This window comes from Atractosteus spatula, chromosome 23, assembly GCF_055471065.1.
Source record: "Atractosteus spatula isolate fAtrSpa1 chromosome 23, fAtrSpa1.hap1, whole genome shotgun sequence".
Lineage (NCBI taxonomy): Eukaryota > Metazoa > Chordata > Actinopteri > Semionotiformes > Lepisosteidae > Atractosteus > Atractosteus spatula.
The window spans coordinates 15,369,603-15,396,824 of NC_142728.1; the positions used below are offsets into that span (position 1 = coordinate 15,369,603).

Consider the following 27,222-nt stretch of genomic DNA (forward strand, 5'->3'; position numbering starts at 1 on the left):
TTTAACGTATCTTCTCTCTGCAGGACCTATAATCCTCATTATTCTCCAACTGGTGTTTTTTCTGCAATGTCGCAGAATCTGTGGAGGTCCGATCTGATGGTTAAAATCTGCTCTGATCGATGTGCCTGTAGAGGCCCATCAGCTGCAGCAGGGCTTTCAACTAGACGAGCACATGGCTTTATTGTTTAAAAAACAAGAGTTTTCACACAGGGGCCTTTCAGAAGTTCTAGACTTATTGTACCTGATTTTACAGAAGCAGGAGGTGTCCTAGCGGGGCGTACAGATTTGTAAAAGACAAGGAGCCACGATGTTCTCCAGGAGAACCTCTGAGCTTTCTTCCGATGTCTCTGTAGCTGCTGAAGAACGACTCCCACGTGGAAATCGGGGAGCGGGGGCAGGTCCTGCGGATACAGAAGGCACTCCTCTCACACGAAGGGCAGTACACTTGCGTGGCATCCAGTGAGGCAGGAGAGGACAGGAAAGATGTCCACATCAGTGTCCAAGGTCAGTGGTGCTCTAGAGAGGAGTGGTGGGCAGGCCTGGTCCCAGGAAGCTCCCTGATTGTCCTGTTTCGTCCTGTAACAAAAAGAACGATTTTGAACAGGTGGCTCTCTAAGATGAGACAACCTGCAGGATAGCCTATCTATCTAGTAACCTGACACCTCATAGATCTTGAACCTGGAGAGACCATGTCCAGTTATTCTCATGCTGTCTCCTTAAATCACCTGTTTTTTGAGTATTAGGAATACTTGTATGAGAAATTGATCAATTCACCAAGTAAAGTTTCGTTGAAGGGAAGCCTGCTCCTGGATGGCTAAAGGATTTTCTGATTTTTGTTCCTAATGATCTCTAAATGACGTAATGGAAGATAGCGAGGTGTCTGGAGAGAGGGTTAATTCAACATGACAGAACTCGGTGCCGGTCATGTATTGTTCTTGCACTACATGCTACAGTATCTGCCCTGTCCACACAATGCCGAGTCTGAGGATGATGTCAAAGCAGCACGTCTGGGTTATACCAGCACGATACTCGCCAGTCTGGGCTCCAGAACCCTGGCGTTGTCAGAGCCATACTGACGCCATCTAGCGTTGTCAGAGCCATACTGACGCCATCTAGCGTTGTCAGAGCCATACTGACGCCATCTGGGCTCCAGTCTCCAGATCCTGGCGTTGTCAGAGCCATACTGACGCCACCTGGGCTCCAGTCTCCAGACTCTGGCATTGTCAGAGTCTCAGAGCCATACTGACGCCATCTTGCGTTGTCAGAGCCATACTGACGCCATCTGGGCTCCAGAACCCTGGCGTTGTCGGAGCCATACTGACGCCACCTGGGCTTCAGTCTCCAGACCCTGGCGTTGTCAGAGCCATACTGACGCCATCTGGGCTCCAGTCTCCAGACCCTGGCGTCTCTAAATCTTCACCCTTTCCCATGGATGGCCACTGTGACTTGTTGTTCTTTCCCTGTGCTCCTCCGCAGTGCCTCCCGTGTTTCAGCGCTCCCATGGCCGCCCGTCCGCGTGGGAACTGGGCGAGCGGGGTGGGGAGGAGGAAGAGGAGGAGGAGGAGGGAGAGGCGGAGGGGATGACGGAGAGGCGGGAGGTGGTGGCCAACAGCCCCGTGACCCTGTCCTGCGAGAGCAACGCCATCCCCCCGCCGCTGCTCACCTGGTACCACGACGGGAAGAAGCTGAGCACGAGCGAGAGGGTCACAGTCCTGCCAGGTGGGCGCAGCGCCGCCGCCCCTCGGAGTCCCTCTCGCTCTCCGAAAAACGCTCGCACTGTGCCCGAGCCAGGGGCGTGTTTTAAATCAGCTATAGAAGACATTACGTAGAAAACAAAACAGATTCAGTTCAGACAGGAATTAGATCCATTAAGTTAAACTGGCACCTTAATTAGCTAAAAACTCTTCTGCCATGTAGGAGCTCTGCCGGGTGTCAGTAGTGTAGCTTGGCAGATGGGAAGACTGGCGTCGCCCTCGTTTGAAATGCCCAGTATTTAAACCTGCGTGGTGTGCCGCAGGATCATCTGGGTCATTTTTTGTGCTTCTGGTTATTTCCCCACTTTGCATGCTGGGCTGCCCCCCCGCCCGCCGGTGTTGCTCAGCGATGCTGTGGTTGTGCTTCCAGGGGGTCATGTTCTCCAGATCCCGAGGGCGCGAGTGGAGGATGCCGGGAAATACACGTGCCAGGCGGTCAACGAGGCTGGGGAGGACCGCATGCACTACGAGCTGGAGGTGCTGGGTAGGCCTGTTGCCCGTCTGCGCCTTGCTGCACTGCCGCTCCAGGGTCTGGGGCCCAGTCCGTTCTCACTGACAGCACAGCTGCACCTTACACCGCAGGCAGCTTCAGGCTGGGCTGTGTCATGTGCCTAGCGGAGGGGGCACACAGCTAGCTTGGCACTGAGACTGTAGTGTGGCATGGAAGAGCCAATCAAGCCTCAGTGATCTCCTTTCCCCTCATTGGCAGTGCCTCCGGTGATCCTCGGCCAGGCAGGGGACTTTGTGGAGGAGGTAGGGATGGTGGTCAACTCTACGGCCCAGCTGAGGTGCGAGGTGTCGGGCACCCCGCCGCCGGCGATCTCCTGGCTCAAGGATGGGGCGCCTCTGTACGGCGGCGCGCGGCATCACATCCTGGAGGACGGGAAGCTGCTGCAGGTCAGGGGTCACCTCGCGGGGCAGCCACTTCTGTCGCCGTCTGCCAGGGTTCGGCTGTGCTGGTTTAACCTAGTGCACATGAGTGAGGTAGTCAAGTAGTCGGGGATGCATATTAAAAGACAGAAAGTCCTGTTCAGTAAACACATTGAAAAAGGACAGTCTTCCTAAAATCGTACGATCAAAAACATGTATGGAGAGCTAGGAAGTCTTAAACCACTGTCCTTGAAGATGCAGAAGTATATTAAAACTCCATTGTGCTGTTTCTGTGTTGGGCATGATGTGGGTATTAACTGCTAGTAATTGCATAGAAATAGAGGGAATTCGGTGATCCAGGTCCTTCCTGTTCCTCCTTGCCGGCTCTGTCTAACTCTGCCCTGCCTCCTTCCCAGATCGACATGGTGCAGAGCTCTGATATGGCCGGGTACCTGTGTGTGGCTGAGAATAAGGTGGGCTCAGCTGAGAAACTCTTCAGCCTGACTGTACAAGGTGAGTCGGAAGTGTGTGAACTCCCAATAGTCCAGTACAGCTGGTGAGCAAACTGCTTCACAAGCTAGGGATCTAGGATAGCTCACGTCTTCGGTTTCTCTTGGCGTTTCAGTTGTGTGGTTTAAAAGAACTGTTTTAAACTGAAGGTTCATGCGGAGCAGACCAAACCTGCTAAATGTACCTAATCATCCATCAGCATCAGTTTGTTTTCTTGCAAATAACATGAAGCGGTAACATGAGTATTTTAGGCAACAGTGGTATACGCTCTCTTTATTTTTGTAGTCTCTGCAGTGTAAGTAATATTGCTGTTTATGTTGTGCATGAGGTTTACTGCAGTACCGGAGTGATTAAAACCTTTCTGGCTGGTTGTGACGGCTGTTATGAATTAAGGTGGCGGGTGCACTGCGGTGTATTAACGCTGGCCCACCTGCCCAGTTCCTCCTAGGATTGTGGGGGCGAACCCGGAGCACATCAGTGTGATCGAAGGTCACATGGTGTCACTGCTGTGTGACGTGCAGGCGTACCCCTCACCCGAGATCTCCTGGGCTCGAGATGGGAAAACTCTGCATTTTGGCAGCGGCCTCCAGATCTTGCCAGGTAAGAGGTATCATTTCAAAAGGAATCTCCTGTATCACTTGGAGACCCACAGCTCTGTTATAACACTCAGACAATCACCCTTACAGCCTGTTAGTTTCATCAGATGTGCTACACTTTCTTCCTCTCTGAGCTCCAGCCGATACACTAAGACACAGTTCAGTCCTCAATGTCTCAGCTCTGGCAGTCGGACTGGACTCTCACCTTGCTTCCTCTGTTCTTATTTCAACTCTCAACTCTCAGACCTGCTGGGTTCCCTTTTCATTCTCCTGTCCATCAGTCAGTCCAAGGGAAAGCAATCATGGGACTTCTCATCCATTGCATTGCAGGACTTGTCTTGCATTACTTCAACCAGTGCTTTAATTGCTTAATTGATCCTTAATTTAAGAAGGGCCCTGTCACCTCCTTGGTTTAAGTAAAGCATTAGTAATACAGATGTACACTGGAGTGTTATGGATGCTTCAAACATGCCTTTCCCAGGTTCAGACAAACGCAGTTTCCATGCATGTCTGCTTTAGGCACTATAATGCTCGCTGTGCCCATTATGCATCACAGTCGACTCTGCAGATTGTGTTGCCGTGAGGTACATACTCTGAGCAATAAGGAAGGTTGGACAGGACCCCTTTGTACTGGATTTCACTGTACAGACAGTACCACCGGATCCAAATGTCACCTTGCCGGCCAGTATCAATGTGCTCCGGGTGACAGTCCTGCTCGCCCAGTGCTGCGGTGCCAGTGTGGACCTGTGTTCCTCTCCCCAGGGAGTCAGGTGCTGCAGCTGCCCAGGGCTCAGCTGGCTGACGCGGGGCTGTACATCTGCACGGCCACTAACCCTGCTGGTCAGAGCGAGAAGCACCTCCTCCTCAGCGTCTACGGTGAGACACACTCTGATGTCACCGTGTTGATGTCACCTCCGCTTTCAGGTTGTGGAGGAAAATGCAGAATACTTTTACACGCTTGATGCAGAATGAAAGTGTTTTGAGATTAACTGATGTTGTCACAGTGAGATTTGACCTAAGTATATTGTAGTGATGTATTTGAATGTGTGTAAGCAAGGGATCTCATTAACACAATGCCTCAGTTGTGATAGGCTAATGACAGGGTACTTTCCTGATGCAGCCCAGCAAAGCAGTAGCCACATATGTAGCCCCACCCCCATGATAACCACTCCCATTTCTTGTTAAAGCCCCGCCCACGTTTAAGCCACACCCAGATCTAGACAAGGAGGTCATGACCCCTCGTGCTGGTGGCTCCGTCACCCTACACTGCGATGCGCAGGGTGTGCCGGAGCCCGAGGTCACCTGGTACCGCAACGGGCTGCAGCTGGCACCGGATCACAGGCTGACGATGGACCGACACCGGCTGGAGATCCAGGGGGTGCAGGTACTCCGATTTCCACCCCTTAGCCACCAGCCTCTTCACTTCACACTCCACCACGTGATCAGCGGCAACACCGTGAACAAAATAAAACCAGGGCTCCCCGATTCAGGTCCTCGACATCACCTCACCTGCTTTCGCTTTTTGGAACTGAGCTGACCCTGTCATTGAGGCAAGCTGCACCAAATCGCTGAAAGAGCACTTGTCCTTCACAGGTGACCACACACACACACATTCTACAGAAACCAGTTAACCCAGCCTGCATGCCCCTGGGAGCTGAAAGGCGACCAGATCACCTAGAGAAAGAGAAAACACCGCAGGGAGAACAGTCAAAGCAGAAGGTGGTCCTGAGGCTGTGAGGCTGCAGCAGTCGCCTGCACACCTCTGTGCAGCACTTGTTTAAGGTGTGCTCTGTGATTTCTGTCCTCAGGTTGCTGATAGTGGCCTGTACACCTGCAAGGTGTCAAATATCGCTGGACAAGTGGACAGGACATTCCGCCTGACTGCGCACGGTAGGAGTGGCCTGTGACTCTATTCCCCCCCCCCGTCTCTGCCTTTCATAATGCAGTTTTGAAATCGCATTGATCGTAAGCTCGCCACTCACTGTGGGCACCTGCAGTACACAGGACACCAGTCCTCTGTGGGATAAAGCTGTTGCTGTTTAAGATGATATTTATTGGCTCTCAGTCCTCACCAGATTACGGCTAAGTCTTACACTTTACACTTAGTGGTAAGTTTTCTTTGTGGATTTTAGAATGAGCCAGGTATCTGGTTTGTATTGATATGGGCGGCCGGACAGAGGCAATCTTTAAAGAACCTCGCCTCTCTTACAGTGGTTTGATTGGGCCCAGGAGGTTTGCTCATTCAGTTTAAAGAGCAGGGGCAGCCCATTACACACTGAGGGCGATGGCGGTCTTTCTCATTTTCCTTCGGGTGTCTGGAAACCTGCTGAAATGTCGCTTCCCAGTTCCCCCTGTCCTGGACCAGCCCCTCCAGCAAACCGTGACCAGGACCCTGGGCACTCACCTGACGCTCCTCTGCGAAGCCACAGGTGTCCCTGCTCCCAGCATCACCTGGCTGAAGGACGGCGCCCCTATTGGTAAGAACAGGCAACAGCAAGCAGTCAGCTTGTTGCTTTGTTTGTCAACAAGGGGCAAAGCTAGAACTGCAGAAATGTTCTTACCAAATTATTTTTTTTTTTCATTAGTCTGTCCTCAATCTACTGCACTGACACCAGCTGCGGATAAGGGCAGCAGATAATTGCAAACACACTTCAGTAATAGGACAAATGCAGTACCTCTCTGAATAATCTTGACCTCTGCTGTCATAGTTATAACAGTCACATAACGCTGACTGTAGTTTGATTTTCCTCCCAAGCCTAACAGGTAATTATCTCCATCCGCGCATGATTAAGGTTCTCCGATAGAGGCAAAGACGTTTTAACCCGTGGGCAGCGTTTCCCTGGCTGTCGGTTCCACAGCCGCCCTGCCCTGAACGTGTTTCTGTTCATGCGTGGTCTGATGTGAGGGGAGGGGAGGTGACCAGCCATGTGACTTTGCCCTGTGTGTGTGTGTGGTGCACAGAGAGTAGCATCCAGTGGCGCTGGGCGGCAGGGGGCAGCAGGCTGGAGCTCGGACCCCTCCAGCTCTCTCACACCGGCACGTACACCTGCCAGGCGAGGAACAGCGAGGGGGAGACGCACAAGGACTACAGGGTCACCGTGCAAGGTAGGCCAGGCTCTGGCTCAACCTGTAGTCTTTCGGAGAAGGTCAGTTGTGCTAAACACAGAATCCCAGTCAACAGAAGCACATTGATTGGCTCAGGGCATTATCCTAAGCAGATTCACTCCCACTTTTAAAAACTCATGTTTTTTTTTTGTCTAAGGTTTAGGCGGTTTGGGCTCTCTGACTTCAGAGGTATTTAATTGCTTTCTCAAGGGGCTCAGTATACGGCTGAATTAATTAACTATGGTGGCGTTGCCCGAATGCTAACCATCCCTGTTGAGCTACTGACTGATGTCTCTTCCCCAGAGGCTGCTTATGTGTCGGTGTGGTTTTATTTCAGTGCCTCCCAGCATCCTCGGCTCGGGCCGCCCCACCGAGCTCAGCGTGCCCGTGGGAGAGGAGCTGACCTTGGAGTGCCTGGCCATGGGCACCCCGAAACCCCAGCTGAAGTGGCTGAAAGATGGGGCACCCTTGGACCTCGCGGACACAGAGCATCTGCAGTGTGTTTCAATACTTTCATCAAACACCTGGCTTTTCCATTTGCAAGCACCAACAGGCATAATATGTATTATAATACTGTAAATTTACTATATAACATATCTAGGGGCCAGTCGTGGTGCCACACACAATTCGTGCTTTTCTTGTACTAACGAAGCTTTATTAGCTGTTTAATCTCTAATTTCTCTGCCTGGACCTAGTAGGCAGAACTTGTGCTGTACTGCACCGGGGGGCTGCAGTGACTCCTACTGTACCTTTGATTGTAGCTGTGAAGTCTAGAATATTTCATAATGACGGGGTATATAAATTGAACACCCCCTTGTTATGTATCTGTGGTAGTCTCTTCTGTTGATGAAGTATCAAACTGACCCATTTCAGCGTCGGGAGTTCCCCCTGATGCGGACAGTTTCACTAGAGCTCGGTACTCATGCTCTCCAGCTCAGCAAGGTGCGGTGTCTGTGTGTGTTCCAGGGTGTCTCCTGATGGGGCCTCTCTGAGGCTCCTGGGGCTGCGGGCTGCCGACTCGGGGACGTACAGCTGCCTGGCGGAGAGCCCTGCTGGCCGCGAGAGCAGGATCTACACTCTCGTGGTGATGGGTCAGTCTGGCTCGTCCTCAGTCGCGGACAGGATACGCCCCCGCACGGCAGGCACATACACTGCATGGCTGCGCAGAGAGAAAACTGCACCTCGTCCTACACATTCTCATCCACGTCCTCATCCTCATCCTACACAGGACGCCTGTGGGGCACACGCCTGCAGGGACAGCTGAGAGGCATCAATTCACCTTCCATCATGAATTCCTACTGTGGCAGGAAAAATGCACACGCAGAGAAAACCCAAATGTTGCAAACGCTGGTGTACCAGACCAGAATCGAACCCAGGGCTCAAGGGCTGTGAGGCACTGGTGCCATCCTTACTGCTGCTCCACTGTCACCGTCCTTATGTGGATATACACATGTAGTGTGTCTATCTGGCCAGCAGAGGTCAGCAGTGACTGTTGTCCTGCAATGCAGTGTCTGTATTTCTCTCTTTTTGGGAGCTCAGAGTCTTCTTTTGTGCTCTTTTAGTATTTAATTTAGTCATTTGAAAGGGTAATTGAAAGAAAATTGACTTGAATTTTCGATCTGAAAAGAAATAAAAGCTTTGCAATGACAAAACTGTACTGTGCTCATCGTAGTGCCCCCTGCCATCGCGGGCTATTCGGCGGAGCCCAGGCTGGTGACGGCGGCCCAGGATGGCGTGGTGACCCTGCAGTGCCAGGCCGCGGGCAACCCCCCGCCGCGGCTCGCCTGGCTGAGGAACGGACGCCCGCTGAGCCTCTCCCCTCGCACACGCCTGCTCTCTTCAGACACCGCCCTCAGGTCAGCCCCTGTCCGGACCCCCGACGCGCTCCTGCGTGTGTGAGGGTGTCGAGTAGGGAAGCGGTCTCCCAGCTGACGGGATGGTGGCGTCGGAGGGGGCAGTTTGACCTCGGCTCCTCAGATTGAAGAATGATGTTGCCTCTGGAGTGAAATGAAAGATTTCATTCACCTGGTATATTAGGAAGAGTACAGGAAACTTCATAAATTCCTTGTACGCTTTCTTTTCAGCTTTAAAAACCCAAAGGGGGGGGCACTTCCTTACACAAAGAGATGTGGGGGTGTGGAACAAGCTGCCCAGCCATGAGGTTGAAGCTTGATACTCTGGTGTCTTTCAAGAAGCAGCGTCGAGCTGCTAAATGAGCTAACTGGTTTAAATGGCCTACTGTCAATTGTAACCTTTTTTACACACCCCTGAATTCTTCACATCAGGATTGCTTTCATTTTTTAATGCATCATTCATCCCTAATGCAAATACGTTGAGTTAAATGTTTTTCTCATGTGGATGTATGACCCTCATCTTAGCACTAACACCTGAGTGCTCTTGAAGTGGAAGGACAACGCGTGAGCTGGTGCCTTCCCCTGGTGACCTGTCTGACCACGCTGAAAGGTAGTGTCGTGCAGCTCCAGCTGACAAGCCTCGTGCTGTGCTTTGTGCCGCAGGATTTCACCAGCTCACCTGTCCGACTCCGGAGTTTACACCTGTGTGGCCCGCAGCCCAGCTGGACAGGCGGAGCTCAGCTATGATGTGCAGGTTCAAGGTACTCCTGGGAGACGGAGGAAGTGATGTACAAACAAAACAAAACTGCACTGACGTGAAACAGGTTTTGCACACTCTCAGGAGCCGAAGGAGCTCAAATTTATTCAGGTGATAAAGGCACTTGTGACGTAAAGGCCATTAGGCAGGTTTCTGCATTTTTTAGAAAGGCAAGCGATCTTTTAGTTTTCTTTCTGAAACGTTTTTGTTACTTTCATGTAACATGACCACACGAGACAAGCAAGTAGTGCTTTCCCTGCCCCCTGCAGGGCGTGACGATTTAACTGCCTGTGTGAAGATGAAGAGCTAGGAAATTTATCTCAGTCCTGCTGAAGCGGCTTCAGCGTCTCCCTTTGTGTCCGTGTGTGTGTGGCAGTGCCGCCCGGAGTGGATCGCTCCGAGCCCTCGGAGCAGGTGACCGTGGTGACGGGGTCGGTGGTGACCTTCACCTGCGAGGCCCGGGGCGTCCCGCCGCCCTCGCTGTCCTGGTTCAAGGACGGCCAGCCCCTCTCGCTGCACCGCAACCTGCTGTCGGACGGACAGGAGACCCGCCTGCGCCTGCCCGCCGTCACGCCGCACGACGCGGGGCACTACAGCTGTGTGGCCAGCAACCAGGCCGGCAGCAGCACCAAGACCTTCAACCTGACCGTGCTGGGTAAGGCAGGAGTGCACCCTCACGCCGGTGTGCGCTGTACCGACGTGCACACTCACGCCGGTGTGCGCTGTACCGACCCACACTCACGCCGGGTGTGCGCTGTGTGCTGTTTCTCAGTAGTAAAGGTGAATAAAAAGCATTAGCACTAGGTGTCAAGCACTAGGATTGTTGCAAAAGCAACAAATCAAGAATAGCAGAGCGTAGCAGAGCGAAGGTACGGTAGTGCATTATGGAAACAGTGGAACTTTAATCATCCTTCACTCTTTGTAAAGACAAAAACCCTTCAGCTCTCCGCCTGCTGCCTCTCGGGCGTGACGCGTCGTGCCACACCAGCGTGCCTTTTGCCTGCGCCAGTCGCCCCGCTGCTCCTGCGTCCCCGAAGCCGGCTGGCGTTTCCAACTCTCGGCCCTCTGCGGCCGCTTTGTCTCCCCAGAGCCTCCGAAGATATTGGCTACCGGGTCCCCGGAGGAAGTGTCCGTCGCCGTGCACAGCCCCCTGGAGCTGGAGTGTGCGGCCGAGGGCGTCCCCCCTCCCACCCTGAGCTGGCTCAAAGACGGGCGGCCCCTGCAGGGGGCGGCGGTCACACAGAGGCAGGGGCAGCTGCTGAGGATAGGCAGGATACAGGTGGGCCCCCCACCCCCCCCCCCCGCCTGGCCAAGGGTTCGAGGCGTGGGAACTGATTGGCACTGGGAACCACTTTCCACCCGTTTTCTGGGTTACTTGCTCCCTGGGGTCGGAGATTCTTGATTTGGGGTTTGTGTGGTTGTGTTTTCTGAACCCTCTCCCGTTAAAGTGGTGCACTGTGGGAAATGCACTAAAGCAGAACCATCGTGGTTTAAAGAACAGAGCCGATACGGTGAAACCCAAGCCAAGGCTACAAAAACAGCCAATACAGCCTGCCAGCAAAAGACACCTCAGGCTCCGTCTCAGCAGCTGGGGCCCAAACCAACACTCTGCGTTTGCCGCTCCAGTAGGCCCAGCGCCCCTTGACCTGTCCCCAGATCCCCACCCTTAGCGTTGTCTCTCTTTTGCCCGTGCGCCGGCAGGTGGAGGACGCGGGTCTGTACACCTGTCTGGCCAGCAGCCCCGCAGGGGAGGATGGGAGGAACCACTGGATCCGGGTTCAAGGTGAGGCTTGTTCGAGGAGGGCGGCGGGTAAGGAGCGCCTTTCCGCCGTGGGCCTGCCGCAAGGTGAGCGTCGGACACAGGGCTCCTGCGGGCGGGAGCGGAGGCCGATCCGAGGCACAGCGGAAGGTGACTGGATGGGGGTGGGGGTGGGGGGGCGGGTCCGAGGAGCCCGTCCTGCAGCCCTCGCTCTCCCCGCTGAGCAGCAGGGGTCACAGCCGCGAGGCCGAGCCGTAGCTCGTCAGTGGTGGCACACGAGGTGGATGTGAGACAGAGGATGACCGGCCATTCCAAGCAGGAGAGGACTCAGGGGGTGGCGCTGCTGTGTTGTTCCAGTGCCCCCCACCCTGCTGGGCTCCGCGGACTCCAGGACGGTGACGGCAGTGGCCAAAGGACACCTGACCCTGGAGTGCCAGTCCGACAGCGAGCCCCCGCCTGCCATCCAGTGGCACAAGGACGGCGCCAAGCTGCAGGTGAGGGGGGGCACAGGCCCAGGGCAGCGGCTGCGTTTGAGCCTTTCCTGAAACCGCCGGGGGGAGGGAGACGCCATTGAGCCCGAGGGCTGATCAGCCCGTCTGGTGGCACCTTTAAAGGACTAAAAATGAAAATGGCGGATGGCGGAAAAAAACACCTGCGGCTCGACTTTGCTCGCCTTCCCGCTGTGATAGACCTGGGCCCTCGCGGTGGGGGGCGCCGCTCTCTCCCTGTCTCCGTCCAGCTCGGGGGGCGCGTCCAGAGTCTGGCAGGCGGTCAGTTCCTGGAGATCCAGGAGGTCGTCGCCCAGGACGGCGGGCAGTACAGCTGCGTGGCCACCAACGTCGCCGGGAGCAGCCGGCTGGATTTCACTGTGGAGGTGCAAGGTGGGCAAGGTCTCCCGTGTCCTGCGGGGGGCGCAGCGCCGAGGGGTGCGGTGTTTATTTTTAATGCAAGGCTGTTGGAATCTGGTGGTATAAAGGCCTTGAAAGCGGTTTCTCCTCCTCGCACTTTCATTCTTTTGTCGTATGAATCTGTGTTTTTTCTTTGACCTGACAAAGCCTTCACTTGGAAAGAGAGCAGTTTTCCCACCCCTCTGTGAGTCCCTGTTCGTGACTGACGGCTCCTCGTTATCCCTGCACCGCAGTGCCACCCGGGATTCAGGCTGGCTCCTCACTGGTCACTGCCCATGCCGGTCAGGGGGCTGTGCTGCCCTGTGTGGCTGAAGGACTGCCCGCCCCCACCGTCACATGGAGGAAAGATGGCGCCCCACTGGTCCAGGAGCACGCCAGGTCAGGACAAGTGGCAGCCACAGAGCATGCTGCTAGGGAACTGGGGGGAGTCCATCACTGGACATTCACAGAACATAAATACAGACAGCATTGAATCCTGAAGCTAGTTAGGCAGAGGACGTACAGTACCTTACTTTCACTCCCAGTGAAGCCCCCCCACCCCCATCTCCAGCCTCAGTCTATTCTTTCAGGTGGGGCTTGACGGCATGGGCCAATCATTTTCAGTAGACTTTAATTAACAGACCCTAATTAGGACAACCTGGATTGGACTTAACGTTATTTTAGGTTTCTGGAGCCCTGCAGTGTCACTAGCCTCTGTAAAATCAGCCGACAGAGTTTTAACATGTTAAATGCTTGCTGGCTACATTTCCTCACCTCAGCTGGCATGCTCTACCCGGTGACACGTCTGTACTGTTTGCAGTAGAGCGAATGATGCAGTGAGCAAAGACTAGCATCCCCCCCTTTTAGCCAGGAAGTAAAATTAAAATGTTATGTATTAGTACATCACCAACTTACCTTCCAGCAGGGGACCACTGTGGTATTTTTACAGCAAAGGGGATGGTGCTTTCAGAGGTAGATTTTGGTATTTCAGGAAACAAAACCCCGTAGGGCCTGCGGGCTTTCTTCTGTGCCCCTGAAAGCTGCTGCTGTTGTGCCCCCTCCAGGCACGAGGTCCTGCCGGAGGGATCCCTGCGGATCGCCGTGGTCCGGGTGTCCGACGCGGGCCGCTACCACTGCACCGCCTCCAATCCCGCTGGCTCGGAGCACAGAGGGATCGACCTGCGGGTGCACGGTACGGACCCCCTCCCCGCCGCGGCACAGCGCCCCCTTGGGCTCGTCTGGGTGGGGGTGTCAGGCTCCATCGCCCTGTTAAAGGGGAGCTGCGGGGCTGTTTGTATATTTCTGGGTTAGAAAGAATCGGCACTGGCGAGTGCATTTCAAACCACAGTGAAAGTAAAATTTACACAGTAACTTTTAAACCTCCGATTTACACCACAAGATAGATGAAATTTCCAGGTGTGTGCAGCTCCATATTCTGTGATTCAGAACAAGGCACCCAAACCTCTGGTGAGGTGAAGCAGCCATAATTCACTATAAGCACTATACACTATAAGCAAGCAGTCTTGTGAATACATCTCTTTTAATCCAAATATGTTTTGACCTGTTTTTTCCAACAAATACCACTTACTTGGTAACTGAATGCAGATCATGTTGGCGAATTTCTGTACTTATTTACGCGTACGTCGCATTACATCAGTCATTACGGTGACTAGTGAGCGGGAAGGGCCGCTATTCGTGAGAGCTCAAATGCGAGTTTGCAGTACTTACAGTACTTTCAGAAAGTTCACGATTTTGTGCTTCATTGGAAATTTGGAAGATTTGTCTATAACGTCCGTGAATTTACAGTATGGTGTGCCCGAGATTTACTGACCAGCCTGAGAGACTGGGACTGCAGCTCGGGTCACAGGTCGCCCGGCTGGAGCACGTCTCCACTGGGCACCGCCGATGAAAACCAACAACAGCAACAGCAACAGCAACAAGGGCCGATCGATTTGCCCTTCACTGAGGCTGGTTGTCCCCCCCTCCCTCGTTCTCACCTCTCCTTTCCTCCGTGCGCGCAGTGGGTCCCTCGATCAGCCCGGGGCCCCCCAACGTGACGGTGACGGAGGGGGTGAGGGCCTCCCTCAGCTGCGAGGCCTCCGGCACGCCCCCCCCCCGGGTGACCTGGAAGAGGAACGGCTCCCCCCTCGACCTCTCGCGCCAGCCAGGGGCTTACAGGTGGCTCAGTCGCTTATATCTGGTTACCAACACCCGTCCAGACCAGTAACTGCCGTGAAGGTGGTGCACATTGATGGGTTAAAGGGCCTCATTTAAATAAATGAATAATACCACTTCAGTGCTGCCACTCGTAGTGTTAATACGTGCAGAGGTTTCAGTGGTTTCTGGCCCTCTGGGACTCACTCTGGTTTGTAATGAGATTGTGGGAGAGGTGAAGGCCTCCTGTTGCCTTAGGAGATGTCACACCCATGGAAGAACAGGTTGAACTGGGGTCACTGCAGGGTGCAGTGTTAGGTAGAGTGTAAGGCCAAGTGGAATCATGGTAAAAGCGGAGTGCAGGAAGGTAGAGTATGGTAAAGCACGCGCTACCTGTGGGCGGACGACACAGGCGTCGTACAGCCGTGTGAGAGCTGCAGCAGCTGCCCGGGTCCTCACTGTTCGCTGGTTTTCCTTTCCAAGGCTGCTGTCTTCAGGGTCGCTGGTCATCACCTCCCCGGCCAGCCAGGACGAAGGCTACTTTGAGTGCACGGCAGCCAACGAGGCTGGAGAGGAGCGCAGGCTCGTCGAGGTCGCCCTGCAAGGTGCAGCCCTGCGGTCTTGCAGGCCATCGCAATGCCGACCCGCGCCGACCGGACTGGAGCTTCAGCCCCCAGGGGGCACAAGCAATCGCTGATCAGATTTTTTTTCAACGCCTTGTTGAGTTGCATAAATGATTTGGGTTTCTTTTTTGTCAACAGTTGATGTAGTAAAGTCTGGGTTAATCTCCAGTCCACCTCGGCCAGAGGTGCTGCTCAACACTGCCTCTTTCTATCCCAGCTTGTGCTGAAACAAGGTCTCAAACAAAAATTTGTGCAAGGAAAATATTTAAGCATTTCCTGTGACAGAGTGGATGAAACGCCCTTGGCTTTTAAAACAATACGTATAAATGTTTAGGCTATTGATTCAGCTATGGCAGGGTGCTTTCTTGTAGTAAACTGGGAATTGTGTGAATTTTCTTCTCCTTCGATGCCCATCATCTCTCCCTCTCTCTCCTCCTGCTGGGCGCAGTCCCACCTTCCATTGAGGATGATGTCACTGTTGTCACGGCGACCAAGATGTCCCCCGTGATTCTCCCCTGCCACGTCACGGGGCGTCCTGAGCCCGAGGTCAGCTGGACAAAGAGTGGAGCACGGCTGGGCAGCAGAGGTGGCAGCTATAGGGTCCTGCCCACAGGTAAGCACCATTCACATTCACATTATCTCAAAAAATGATTACGATTCTATTTTTTGCTTTAGTGCAAAATTCATTCTGGTTATCAATATCCTCTAACTTGATGTTCCAAAACCTGAACGAAAGAATTTGCGGGTAGGGGCAGTTTTACTGGAGAGCAGATCGGGTCTCCTAAGCATCCTGAGGTTGAGTTGTCACTGGGATGACCTCTGTGTCCCCCCCAGGTGTCCTGGAGATCACAGCTGTGACCCCCAGCCATGCAGGAAGATACACCTGCTCTGCCCGCAACGCCGCTGGGGTGGCCTACAAGCACATCACCCTAACTGTGCACGGTAAGTGACGGCACACACTGGAGCAGGGCAGTCAGGGGGTGAGGTGAACACGGCTGCGGGGGGCGTTAAGCGTGTGGCGTTAAGCCTGTGGCGGTTCCGCGCGGTCTCGTGTCCTCCGCCACCCTGTTTCGTCCCGCAGCACCTGGGCGCGAATCCGGGTCTCTGGAGTAACGCAACAGGGAACCAGCCGAGTGAGCTCAAGGAGACCTCCCCCAGCCCAGGCGGCTGAGGTCCCTGCTACGCGCAGGGAGGGCGATGACGTCGCCGTGCCCGAACTAGCTCCCCTACAGCTTGTACAGCTAACAGTTTACATGATGCAGCAGTTCACTTTCTCATGCCTGTTGAATATTGCCGAAACCCAGGGGTTTACAAGGGAACCGTTTCCCCTGTGTTGTCCAATGGGCCTTTTCTTTCTGCTACACAGATGGTCGAGCCACAACTTTAGATAGAACATGTTCTGTTGACCTGATAATAACAAGAAAATGAGATTGGGTATTGAACCATTGCTCAGAGTTGTGCCATTTTGCCTTTAACACCAATTAAAAGAGAAGAGTGGTCCTAAACCCTTTACATTAACTACAGACATACTACATTACATAAACTACAGTAACAGGCAATTTGCCCTGTTATGGTATGACTCCAACTACATATGAACTACACCATAAAATTTTACTTCTACACAAATTTTTTCTGAGTTTGCAAAAACTCTTATCAGTTGCTCAGTTTTTATTGCTTGCTGGGAATACAGCAGCATGGCAGCAGAGGTTCCTGAAAGTCTGGGCTATTGGCTATTAATCACGCTCGATACCTCGATAGTGCTGAGGTCCAAAGCCCGGTCCGTGACGTAATTGTGATGCTTCCGCCCAGAACCCCCCGAGGTGCAGCCAATGGCCGAGTCAGTGCAGGTGGTGCTGAACCATGGGATTGTACTGCCTTGCGAGGTCCACGGTTACCCCAGACCCACCATCACCTGGCAACGAGAAGGGATTCCCATAGTAACAGGTAAGGATGGGGGAACGCCTTCTGTCAGCCACTTCCCTCCTTATCACAGTTTTCCAATCTGTCAGCACCTCCATTTGTTTCCCCTGTCTCTCTTCTCCCACGGTTGTCTGTTTTTTGTTTTGCCCCTAGACGTGCCCCTCTCACCTCCCCGTCTCCCTCTTCCTGCAGGCCCCCGGCTAGCTGTGCTGCCCAACGGGGCGTTGCAGCTGTCCCGCGTGGCGCTGGGGGATGCCGGTACCTACCAGTGCCTGGCGCAGAATGACGCCGGCACAGCTGCGGGGAGGACGCGTCTGGTCCTGCAGGGTATGAGGGTGCTGCGTGGGGGAGGGGGAAGGGGGAAAGTGTGCCGAGACTCCCGTCCTGTCCCGACACGTTCAAGGATTGACGATGTTGTAACAGACAAATAAGTTCTGGATCCCGAGATGAAGTTAAACAGATGAGTTTTATTGCATGCAAGGAACAATAAAACCGAAGTCTTGTTCAAAGTGCCAGCATAAAACTTCCAGTTTATATAGCCCTTTTCTGCCGCTTCTGACGTAGCTCATTACTATGGTAATGGTAGTGTTAGGTTTCCTTCCTTGGGAAGGGGGGTTTCTAGCTGGCATCTGGAATCCTTATTAGTTATCCCCCTTTCCTGCCATAACTCGAAGCCTGGAATGTCTTGTGTCACAAGAAGTCCAGTCCTTGTGCAGATAGGAATCAGTTAACCACTTCTTCACATCTTATATCTTTCTTCAACGACAACAGGCAAAGAGAAGCCCCTTTTTGCCAAATGAATGGTCAAATTAGACCAATAAGGCATGAAACTTTAGGGCACAAAAGTTTTAGTTTTAAAGGAAAAGGAATTTTCTTCTTAGATGTGGGTACAGCTGTGTGTCTTGTATTAAGCCATGAAGGAGAACGATCACCCACTTTCTATGAATGACTGAACAGCCGCACGTGTGCTGGATTTCAGTTCCTCCGGTGCTGTCGGCCCCCGCGCTGGAGTACACGGTGGTGTTAAGCCAGCCGGTCAGCTTGCTGTGCGCTGCAGACGGACAGCCCCAGCCGGAGGTGGCCTGGCTGAGGGAGGGGCGCCCCCTGTTGGACGGCGCCCGGCACAGGGCCTTTGCCAACGGGACACTGAGGATCGAGCCCACGCAGCGCGGAGACGCGGGCCGGTACACCTGCACTGCCAGCAACCCCGCGGGCAGCTCCAGTCTGGACCTGAGGCTGGTCGTTCACGGTGAGAGACCGGCCGCATTGGGACAGGACGTGACGGCAGTGTTCAGTGACTGGCATTCAGATATTTGAGCTGAACACTGGCTGATTGAATTTAACAAAAACCCATCCATGTCCCAATGAAAGTACTCTATCATCTTTTAAACTGAAACATTTATGGAATGTGATCTAGCCCAGTGTTTCTGCTTTATTGAGTGCTGTGGGCAGACTATTGAGGTGCTCAATAATTACTTCATAATAATTAATAACTTCATAATAATAATAATCATCATCATCCTCATCATCATCATCATCGTTGGCTCCGGGTAGCACAGCCTTTCGGCTGGTATCTTAAAATAAGGTGTGTATCTTTTTATCATGTGCAGAGCTTGAGGTTCTAGAAGTGGGGGTATCTTTTCCTTCAAGGGGTCTCTGACCCCCGGGTGAACCCCCTTGGGTCTCCCATCCCATTTTATTCCCATCCATTCCCTTGCAAGTCTTTGCTCCAGCTAATTATAATTGCTTACACTTCTATAGCGCTTTTCTGGACACTCCACTCAAAGCGCTTTACAGGTAATGGGGAATTCCACTACCACCACCAGTGTGCAGCCCCACCTGGATGATGCGACGGCAGCCATAGTGCGCCAGAACGCTCCCCACACATCAGCTCTCAGTGGGGAGGAGAGCAGAGTAATGAAGCTATTTAATTATTAAAGTGTTGGTAAAGTTCAGTTGGAACAAAATACTGGCAGGACTCAAGACCTGCAGGATCTCAGAATGGATCAGCCCCCTGTTGCAGCAACAACAACAACGTCCCCGTTGGGTTGATGCAGCCAGGTGGCTGGACAATCCCGTCTTTCTTCCCTCCTTCCTGCTGCGCTGTGGACGATCTCGCCTTGTCTCCTCTGTGCCGTAGCACCACCCGTGATCCCAGCCGGCAAGCCGGAGATTTCCGTCATCCAGGGCTTCCAGGCCCTGCTGCCCTGTGCGGCCCAGGGGGTGCCCGAGCCCACCGTATCGTGGGAGAAGGGTGGCGCGGTGGTGCCCGACCTGCCGGGGAAGTTCACCGTGCTGCGGTCTGGAGAGCTCATAGTCGAGCAGGCAGAGGTAGGAGGTTACTGTGCTCGTACTGTAGGTAGCTTAGGTCCCCTTTTCAGGCCATCAAGGCCCATGGGGGAATGGGGGAAAGGGCTAGACGCCCTTGCTGTCTGAGCTACCACGGCTCCCCTGCGTCATCCTGCGCTGTTCAAATGACTCCTGCTCCATCGCCTTTGGATTGGATGGTGTGCATGATACTGTTCATTTACACCGAGCTTAGTCTGTAATGAAGGCTTAGGACCTCGGCCTCCTTCAGTGCTGTGTTCCTGTTGGCAGCCGGGAGATGCTGGCACCTACACTTGTGTGGCAGTGAACGCTGCCGGCACGGCCCGCCGCGACGCCCGCCTCTCCGTGAACGTGCGCCCCGTGCTCAAGGAGCTGCCCGGCGACGTGACCCTGAACAAGGGGCAGCGCCTCGTCCTCTCCTGCCACGCCCAGGGGGCACCCACTCCGACCATCTCCTGGACCGTCAACAACAAGCCCCTTCCAGGTACAGCAGCCGAGGCCAGCTGTGGCACAGGCTGGGGGAAATTAAGTAATTAAGAACTGAAGGGAAATGAGAATCTGGAAGCCCTGCAGTACCAGGACTGAGAGTGTCGGGGAAGGTGGGATTTGGATCAGGGAAGTCCACTGTGGCCTGGCTGTATTCCATGCCCTGCTCTATGTTTTTAATGGACTGCTGGCCCCCTGCGTCCGTCTGCTGGGATAATCAAGCCAGCCTCATTTTAAAGGCCTACACTTTTTGAGGCCTACACTTCAAAGTGTTCATAGTTCAGGACGCTGGTTTTTGGGAAAGCCCGTGAAACTGACCATGCTGGTTGGACATTTTAGGACAAGGGAGGGGGCAGCTCCAGAGTCATGTAGGTGTCATGCTTTGATTTTTTTTTCGAATAGGTTATTTGAAATAATAAATAAAGCCCAAGTAGAAGCTGGCAAATAGGCGATTGGACTTAATAATCAGAGTAATTGAAATTGAAGTCTGTGAGGTAATTAAGACCTGGGTCTGAACCTGAACCGGAGAACCCCTTGCTGGCCGTGCCTGGGCTGCGGTCTGACGGGGGTGTCGGTGTCGCTTGGCTCCCTCAGGACCCTCCTCGGTGGACGGCAGGAGCTCCGTGGTCATCGAGAGCGCCGCCGGAGGAGACTCGGGCACCTACGTGTGCGTGGCAGAGAACCGCGCGGGCGCCGTCCGGGCGCTGGCCTTCGTCCGCGTCAGGGGTAGGAGCGCGGCCGTGAGCGGAGCGACGAAGGGACCCGGCACGCGTACCGTACACACGCTGCCTGACGCGAGGGGCGCGTTACGCACCCGCAGGATCGCGAGCACTGACTCCCCGTTTACCCACAAGTCTCTGACTGTCTGTTCTGATGTATTGCATCGTCTGCAGGGATGATTCTGTGCTCCACAAACTATTAAAAATAAATCTAGTTATGCAACAATCACAGATTTGTTCATAACAATTTTATAACGGTTAAAACGAGTTTATAACACTGGTGCGGTATTAAACATAGCGACCTCACAGATCTGGGGCCCTGGGTTCAACTCCAGACCTGGGGTGCTGTCTGTGTGGAGTTTGCATGTTCTCCCCATACATGTAGGTTAATTGGCTTCTGGGAAAATTGCCTCTGGTGTAGGTTTGTGTCTGTGTGGGCCCTGCAGTGGACTGGTGTCCCATCCAGGGGGTATCCAGCCGTGCCACTGTTCTTTGCTGGGAGAGACTCCAGCTCCACCCATGTGTGAACCTCTGCTGGTTAGACAATGGATGGATGGGGCCTGTAGAGAACCGCCACTTTCGCGAGTGGAGTTACAGTCTTGCGTTCTCTTCATAAAGTGAAACATGGATCTCGTTTTCCCTCCATGTCTTTTAGAGCCCCCGGTTCTGGACGGGACGTCCCACAGCTCCCAGACGGAGCCCCTGGGGGGCAACGCCCTGCTGGACTGCGTGGCGCGGGGAGACCCTGCCCCCACCCAGCGCTGGCACAGGGAGGGGCAGCCCCTGAGCGGGACCCTCCGGGTGCACCAGCTGCACAACGGCTCCCTGGCCATCTACGGCGTAGCGGTAACCGCATCGGGCGTCCACCAAGGGCGTATTCACGTAATCGTGACGGCGTATTGCTCCCCACTTCCTCGGTTCTCCAAATCCCCAGGGAAAATAAATCAATCTGGGCCGCTTGGCCTGGGCTTTAGCTGGCCGGCGTAACTGTTACACAGAGGCCTCCCGGTGTGGAAGATTTACAGGGATCCAGAATCCCACCTGGATTTCTGATTCCCGCAGACTGGCATCGGGGAGCCCAGCTGCCGTGTGGTCCGTGAGAGGGGGCTGGGTGATGGTTATTTTAGCAGCACACTACACTGTAGGATTGCAGTCAAAAATGTCATTTTTGAGCAAATTCCTCCCCCACCAAGTTATCATTATGTGACGATACCTGCCCGATTTAGAGTTAGATATTTCAAACTTTGCCTTTAAAGTTTATTCTTTAATTGAACCTCCATTTCAACTGCTTTGCAAAGCCGGAGCCACTGCACCAGGCTTTAATCCAGGGAGCAAAACCCATCACAGGCAGGATAATCCGAAAGCAGTGCTGGTGCTGAGTGGGGGGGTGGTGTGTGACGTGATAATGCCGGGCACTGCAGCGCTGGTGGGCGAGGGTGCAACTCCAGTGACGCGCCACGGCGATAAGTACCGCGTGCTGGGCGCGCGGGCAGCCCGGCGAGCCTGGGGCCTCCCCGTCCTGGTCCGATCTGTGCTCTCAGACCTGCTGTCTCGGCCTGTGCGTTGCAGAGCGGGGATGCTGGGGAGTACCGCTGTGTGGCGGAGAGCGAGGCCGGCGCGGCGGAGAGGACGATCCTCCTCAGGGTGCAGGGTGAGGCCGCGCCCCGTTGAGATCCATCTCGGAGGTCTGAGGGGAGGGGGGCAGGCAGGGAGGGCATCGGGGACACTCTCCCATGTGCACAGTAAGAGCTGGCAGCGGTATACCGTTGGCAAAGAGGAGAGGGGAAGTGCACTACAGCAGTGAAATTGTGGTAACAACGTGGTCAAATGCGGTGCATGGCACAACTTGCTTAGCTGCCATGACAAAATCACAGTGAAGGTTTAACGATTGTCACTGGCATAACTGGTTTACCGTGGTGTATTGTAACTGGGGCGCCTCTGGCCAGATTGCCGTAGTGTGTAGACAGTGTGGATGTTTTGTATACACAAGTATAGCAGGCAGCACTGTACTGTTTGTTTTCAGTACACAAAACACCTTTGCCGTTTTCTCCTGCTGTTGATTATGGTTGTAATCAAGTGACCTGCTATTCTAGCAAGTGAAGGGGCGCGTCCCATTCTGTCCAATAGTGAAGGAGCACTCTTGGGACTCTTCCTGTACTGTGTTAAGTTACAGTATGTTGCTGTATACAGCATGTGGCAGTTTAGATATATTCAGGATATTCTGTGCCCGGTGTTGTGTCACTTACTGTGCTATGTGGACTTTTTTTCAAACCCTCTAAACCAGGTATTTTGCAGCAGGTTCATAATTTTATCGTTCAGTAATTGTTGCAAACTTATATCCCTTTCGAAAAAAGCCATGAGCACAACATACAGTATGTATAATAACTGGGGAGTGGGGAAAATGTCAATGTTGGCGTGAAATTGTGAGAAGTGAAGTTCTGACAGCCAGCTCCGTCTTGGCCTCCCGCAGTTCCTGGGGGGTATTCCAGCTGGATGGAGTGGGGTCCCTGCAGCGTCACCTGTGGGCGGGGCGTCCAGGAGCGAATCAGATTGTGCAACAATCCGGCCCCGGCCAATGGCGGCAGGCAGTGTGAGGGGAGGAGTCTGGATTCCAGGAGCTGTCAGGCTAAACTCTGCCCAGGTGCTGGCGTCGCAGCGAAAAATATTTGACTTATTGTGCATTTAATGGGGGAACTACAGTCCTGATTTCTCAGACCGGTTATTAAACCTCAGTAACAAAATGAATTCATTAACGACGTAGAAAAAAATGACGAATTTCGAATTAAGCACAAAATCGTGCACTTTGTGAAAGTCACCATGTTTTCACAAACTCGCATTTGAGTTCCCACGAATTGTGACGTGAAGCAGCCCTTCCTGCTCACTAGTCACCATCTTGACGAATGCACTGCGATGCACGAGCATATCAGTACAGGTCGTGCAGCAGAAATTTAACGAAATTTCAAGAAATGTTCCAGCGTGATCTGCGTGCAAAGTTATCAAGTAAGGAATATTTGTCTGCAAAACCGCATGGAAGTCGAGAGCAATATTTCTAATTGGATTAAAAGAGCTGTATTCACAGGCCTGCCTGTTTACAATGTAACAGGGCTGCAGCACCTCACCGGAAGTGTTGTTGCCTCTTTCTGAATTGCAGAACATGGCGCTGCGCACACCTGGAAAATTTGTAAATTGCAGGTTTTAGCAGTTAATGTGCACATTTGACTTTCAACGTGGTTTGAAATGACTCATCAACGCCAATTCTTTCTCCCCCTGGAATATTTAAAAAGTGTTGCCGTTCCCCTTTAGATGAGCACAAAAATCCACAACAAACAGTGCTCTGGTGAGGGGCTCTGTTGGTTTCGAGCCGCTGATTAAAGTCACCCCACTGCCCTACGTCTCCTGGACGCCTTCCCAAGCTCCTCTGCGCTCACGGTCCCTTGTCCCCCCTTCGCCCTGTTGCTTTCCCCAAGGAGCCGTTCCTCAGAGGGCGAGGGGCAGCCTGATCGGGATGGTGAACGATCGCGAGTTTGGCGTGGCGTATCTGGATGCCAACGTCACCGCGCGCCCCGAGGACAGCGGCAGCACCCTGCAGGCCCACGTAGAGAACCTCCCGGGCGCAGTAGGTGAGCGCTCCGACCGGAGCCGCGGGACCGTCCCGCACCAGGGGGGTCCCCCTGCAGGAGGGCCGGGCCGGGCCGGGCGAGCAGCACTGACGGGGCTGCCAACCCTCTCCGCTCTTCCCTCAGGGCCCCTGCTGCGGGTGCTGGTGTCCGTGTTCGCCCCCATCTACTGGACGACGGTGCTGCAGGCCGGCGGGTCCCGGAACGGCTTTGCTCTGACCCGGGGCGTGTTCAGACAGGAGTCTCAGGTGGAGTTCGAGACAGGTGAGAGTGGCGGGGAGGGAGGAGGGAGCAGGAGCTGTCGCACGCGTGTGCAGGCGCCCTGCCATGCCGAGGCACAGATGGACCGGAGAGCAAGGCTGCAGTGTAGGCCCCTCGTGCTGCAAAGCATCCACTGGCGCTGTGGTTGTCAGATTGTGGTTGCCACAAGCTGTCAGGTTACTGACCCTCTACCCCTACCACCGGCTCACACTGATGTTTTTATTTTAATTTAATTTGTATGTTATTTAACTTGTTGTTCCTGCTGCTGCTATTCTGTGTTTATATTTTTGATGATTCCTTTAATGTCTTTGTATCGGAGCATACATGCAAATAAGCATTTCATTGCACTTGTGCACGATGACAACAAACTGACCTGAACGGGTTGTGCCTAGACGAGGTTGTGGAGTGGAGGTGGCACTGAACCAGTAAGAGGCCTGTGCAGCTTCCACTCCCTGCGCGTGCTCTGATGGCGCCATGGCCGCTCTCCACCTTTGACCTTGTGACCCTGTCTGTGTCCAGGAGAGGTCCTTCGTTTGACCCATGTGGCCCGGGGCCTGGATGCAGAGGGAGTCCTACTGGTGGACATCGTCATCAACGGCTTCGTGCCCAGAGCACTGGCCGGAGCTCAGCTCACGCTGCAGGTCAGTCCTGATGACCTCAGCCGTTCACCTCTGTAGAAACCAAGAAATTCGAGCCTGAAATGTTCGTTTATTCAGCCAAGCTTTATTGCATGCATACAAGGAACTACAATAAGCACCATAATAGTTATAGTACCGATCGTAGCTCAAAGGGGATATGGTCCTACAGAACTTATATATACGTTCCCCCCCCCCTCCTCCTCCCCCCTCCTGTCTTTGATGTAACCGAAGGAAATAGAAACCTTCCTTTGTCATCAGGAGTTTAGTGTAAACATTTACCATTTGGGTAAACATTCACCATTAGACCCAGCAGCTCGTCGGATTAGAGCTCTTTCTGGTTTCCCTGGGGGTTAAGGGGGTTACAGAGCCTTACTTACCCACTCATTGACTTGCCTGTAAATCCTGTATACACATATACATACTATACTTTGGTATATGCAAGCGGATATGCAAATATACAGTACTGTCAGACTTACTGCACTATACATTATATTTTAAAATAGAATTCCTCCTGTAGTGTTAACCAAAACTGCTAGGGTAGGGTTCACAGAGGTCCTATGTTATAAAATTGTTATTACAGCCTTATTTGTTTTCAGCTGCAGCAGCATGTTTTGACTGTGCTCTTCTCTCTCCTCAAGGGCTTCAGGGAGTCCTATGTGCAGACCGGGCCAGGGCAGCTCTACGCCTGGTCCTCACAGCGCCCCCTAGTGAACGGTGCCCCTGTGTCACTGCGCTGTAACCACTCGGTGGTCTACGAGGGGGGAAGCGCCCGGCAGGGACCCCTGCTGCAGGTCTTGAGGGTCTCCACCATCACGGGGGTCTACAGCCACCACACAGAAGGAATGGACTTCCATCTGACTGCCTCACTGGAGCCTCCAGGTCAGTCCAGCCTCTGATTAGATGCAAGAATAAGACAAGCGTTTATGGAAATAGTCATCCCATTGGATGAACTGGCACTATCCAGACGTGGATTAGATCCCAACTGTGATAAAGCCAACAATCACATTGTTTTTTCCTGGTACAGCACATGACAGCAGGTTTCTTTCCCAGTGGAATACTGACTCCAGGGTGTGGGATTGGAGTGTCTGACTGGCTGGGTTGACTAAGGTTTGGTTACTTTGAGGTGTAATGTTGTAGCCACGTTATAAACACAGAGATGTTAGACCATCATGAAATTCCAAGCTGGCAAATGAACACCGAGGCACTGTTGAGTGAAGATGAACTGTTTCCGCAGCATCCCCCAGTGTCTGCAATGCAGTATTGCCTCTGCATCACTGCAATAAGGTGCATCTTTTGTCATGATGCTGCCAGAGAGTTGATTAGTCACCAGCTGGGCTGGTGTAGCCTCTGTATCTAGTGTGGCGTCTACGAAGGCGTTATTCTGGCTGCATCAGACACCTTTCAAATAGAGCGCGAGGCCGAGCTGATTTCTGCTTTTGCAGCCGGACCATCAGTCAACGAGGCTCTGCAGTCGGGTAAAGCTCGGGTCTCTGTGCTGAGGCATGGTGGATGTCGCCTGGCGTGGGAAGCCCCTGCACAGGCGGGAGGGCTTCGTCAACATTCCTTATTGAGGCTCCAGGAAAGGATCCCTGTAGCATCTCGTCTGCCAGAAAATATCCAGAGCCGTGACCTTTCACCTTTCACCTGCCTGTTTGCGCAGGTGGCGATGGGGAGAGGTGTCCCGAGGGCTTCGTCTTGGACTCGGACTCCTTCTGCGCAGGTCTGTACTGGCTAAACCACCCGTTGCTGTCCTGTTTCCGGTCCTCTCGCCACCTTCTGACAGATCAGCCCTCCAGTTCTGCCGGGTGGACAGAACAATGTTTTATTGTCTTATTTGCCTTTCCTGATGGCTCTGTACACACAGCCTGCTGTACAACCTTCAACCAGTAACAGATGATCAGATCAGATGAAAACTGATAAGACCTTTCCTCTTTTATAACTTGCAACCTCTTGCCCAGCTCTGCAGGTTTATTTTTACCTTCTCCCCCGTGCGGTCCGTTTTCTGGTGCTGTCTGATTTCCGTGTCTGTGCGTCCCCGCCAGATGAGGACGAGTGTGCCGCGCAGACCCCCTGCTCGCACTCCTGCCACAACACCATGGGGGCGTACTCCTGCTCCTGCCCCCCCGGCTTCTCCATTTCCCCAGACGCCAGCACCTGCCAAGGTAGGAATAATTCCCGCGGGACGGCCCGAGCCAGCGCGCCTGTTTACCTTTCTTGAGACTGCAGAGGGCGTGAAAGATTTCCTGGATGGGAGGAATCTTCCGAAAAATGATCGGCAAAAAACAGTGAATGTGATGCCACTGTTTTTTGAAGTCTTTCTAGTCAAGTTAATTTCAAGGCCCCTTTAAAAGAAATGAAAATTCACACAGACTCAATCACATTCTA

The 27,222-nt window shown here is 53.5% G+C and overlaps 1 protein-coding gene across 1 annotated transcript in view; it reads left to right on the top strand.

Annotated features, from left to right (window-relative positions):
• Nucleotides 1–27,222, top strand: part of hmcn2 (hemicentin 2) — a 72,031-nt gene that overhangs the window by 37,367 nt on the left and 7,442 nt on the right. Inside the window, exons 33-73 of the mRNA XM_088940547.1 lie at nucleotides 354–504; nucleotides 1,477–1,719; nucleotides 2,125–2,238; nucleotides 2,464–2,651; nucleotides 3,041–3,137; nucleotides 3,573–3,734; nucleotides 4,493–4,606; nucleotides 4,918–5,114; nucleotides 5,539–5,620; nucleotides 6,076–6,207; nucleotides 6,692–6,835; nucleotides 7,173–7,332; nucleotides 7,802–7,926; nucleotides 8,508–8,691; nucleotides 9,352–9,449; nucleotides 9,822–10,100; nucleotides 10,534–10,724; nucleotides 11,147–11,228; nucleotides 11,562–11,698; nucleotides 11,944–12,085; nucleotides 12,346–12,490; nucleotides 13,156–13,283; nucleotides 14,113–14,269; nucleotides 14,729–14,850; nucleotides 15,317–15,481; nucleotides 15,703–15,810; nucleotides 16,678–16,812; nucleotides 16,981–17,115; nucleotides 17,768–18,037; nucleotides 18,929–19,119; nucleotides 19,387–19,600; nucleotides 20,197–20,328; nucleotides 20,977–21,167; nucleotides 21,891–21,972; nucleotides 22,792–22,962; nucleotides 23,789–23,941; nucleotides 24,065–24,202; nucleotides 24,719–24,840; nucleotides 25,476–25,716; nucleotides 26,498–26,557; nucleotides 26,880–26,999. Coding sequence (XP_088796673.1) covers nucleotides 354–504; nucleotides 1,477–1,719; nucleotides 2,125–2,238; nucleotides 2,464–2,651; nucleotides 3,041–3,137; nucleotides 3,573–3,734; nucleotides 4,493–4,606; nucleotides 4,918–5,114; nucleotides 5,539–5,620; nucleotides 6,076–6,207; nucleotides 6,692–6,835; nucleotides 7,173–7,332; nucleotides 7,802–7,926; nucleotides 8,508–8,691; nucleotides 9,352–9,449; nucleotides 9,822–10,100; nucleotides 10,534–10,724; nucleotides 11,147–11,228; nucleotides 11,562–11,698; nucleotides 11,944–12,085; nucleotides 12,346–12,490; nucleotides 13,156–13,283; nucleotides 14,113–14,269; nucleotides 14,729–14,850; nucleotides 15,317–15,481; nucleotides 15,703–15,810; nucleotides 16,678–16,812; nucleotides 16,981–17,115; nucleotides 17,768–18,037; nucleotides 18,929–19,119; nucleotides 19,387–19,600; nucleotides 20,197–20,328; nucleotides 20,977–21,167; nucleotides 21,891–21,972; nucleotides 22,792–22,962; nucleotides 23,789–23,941; nucleotides 24,065–24,202; nucleotides 24,719–24,840; nucleotides 25,476–25,716; nucleotides 26,498–26,557; nucleotides 26,880–26,999 — 6,202 coding nt within the window. The remainder of the gene's footprint in view (nucleotides 1–353; nucleotides 505–1,476; nucleotides 1,720–2,124; nucleotides 2,239–2,463; nucleotides 2,652–3,040; nucleotides 3,138–3,572; nucleotides 3,735–4,492; nucleotides 4,607–4,917; nucleotides 5,115–5,538; nucleotides 5,621–6,075; nucleotides 6,208–6,691; nucleotides 6,836–7,172; nucleotides 7,333–7,801; nucleotides 7,927–8,507; nucleotides 8,692–9,351; nucleotides 9,450–9,821; nucleotides 10,101–10,533; nucleotides 10,725–11,146; nucleotides 11,229–11,561; nucleotides 11,699–11,943; nucleotides 12,086–12,345; nucleotides 12,491–13,155; nucleotides 13,284–14,112; nucleotides 14,270–14,728; nucleotides 14,851–15,316; nucleotides 15,482–15,702; nucleotides 15,811–16,677; nucleotides 16,813–16,980; nucleotides 17,116–17,767; nucleotides 18,038–18,928; nucleotides 19,120–19,386; nucleotides 19,601–20,196; nucleotides 20,329–20,976; nucleotides 21,168–21,890; nucleotides 21,973–22,791; nucleotides 22,963–23,788; nucleotides 23,942–24,064; nucleotides 24,203–24,718; nucleotides 24,841–25,475; nucleotides 25,717–26,497; nucleotides 26,558–26,879; nucleotides 27,000–27,222) is intronic.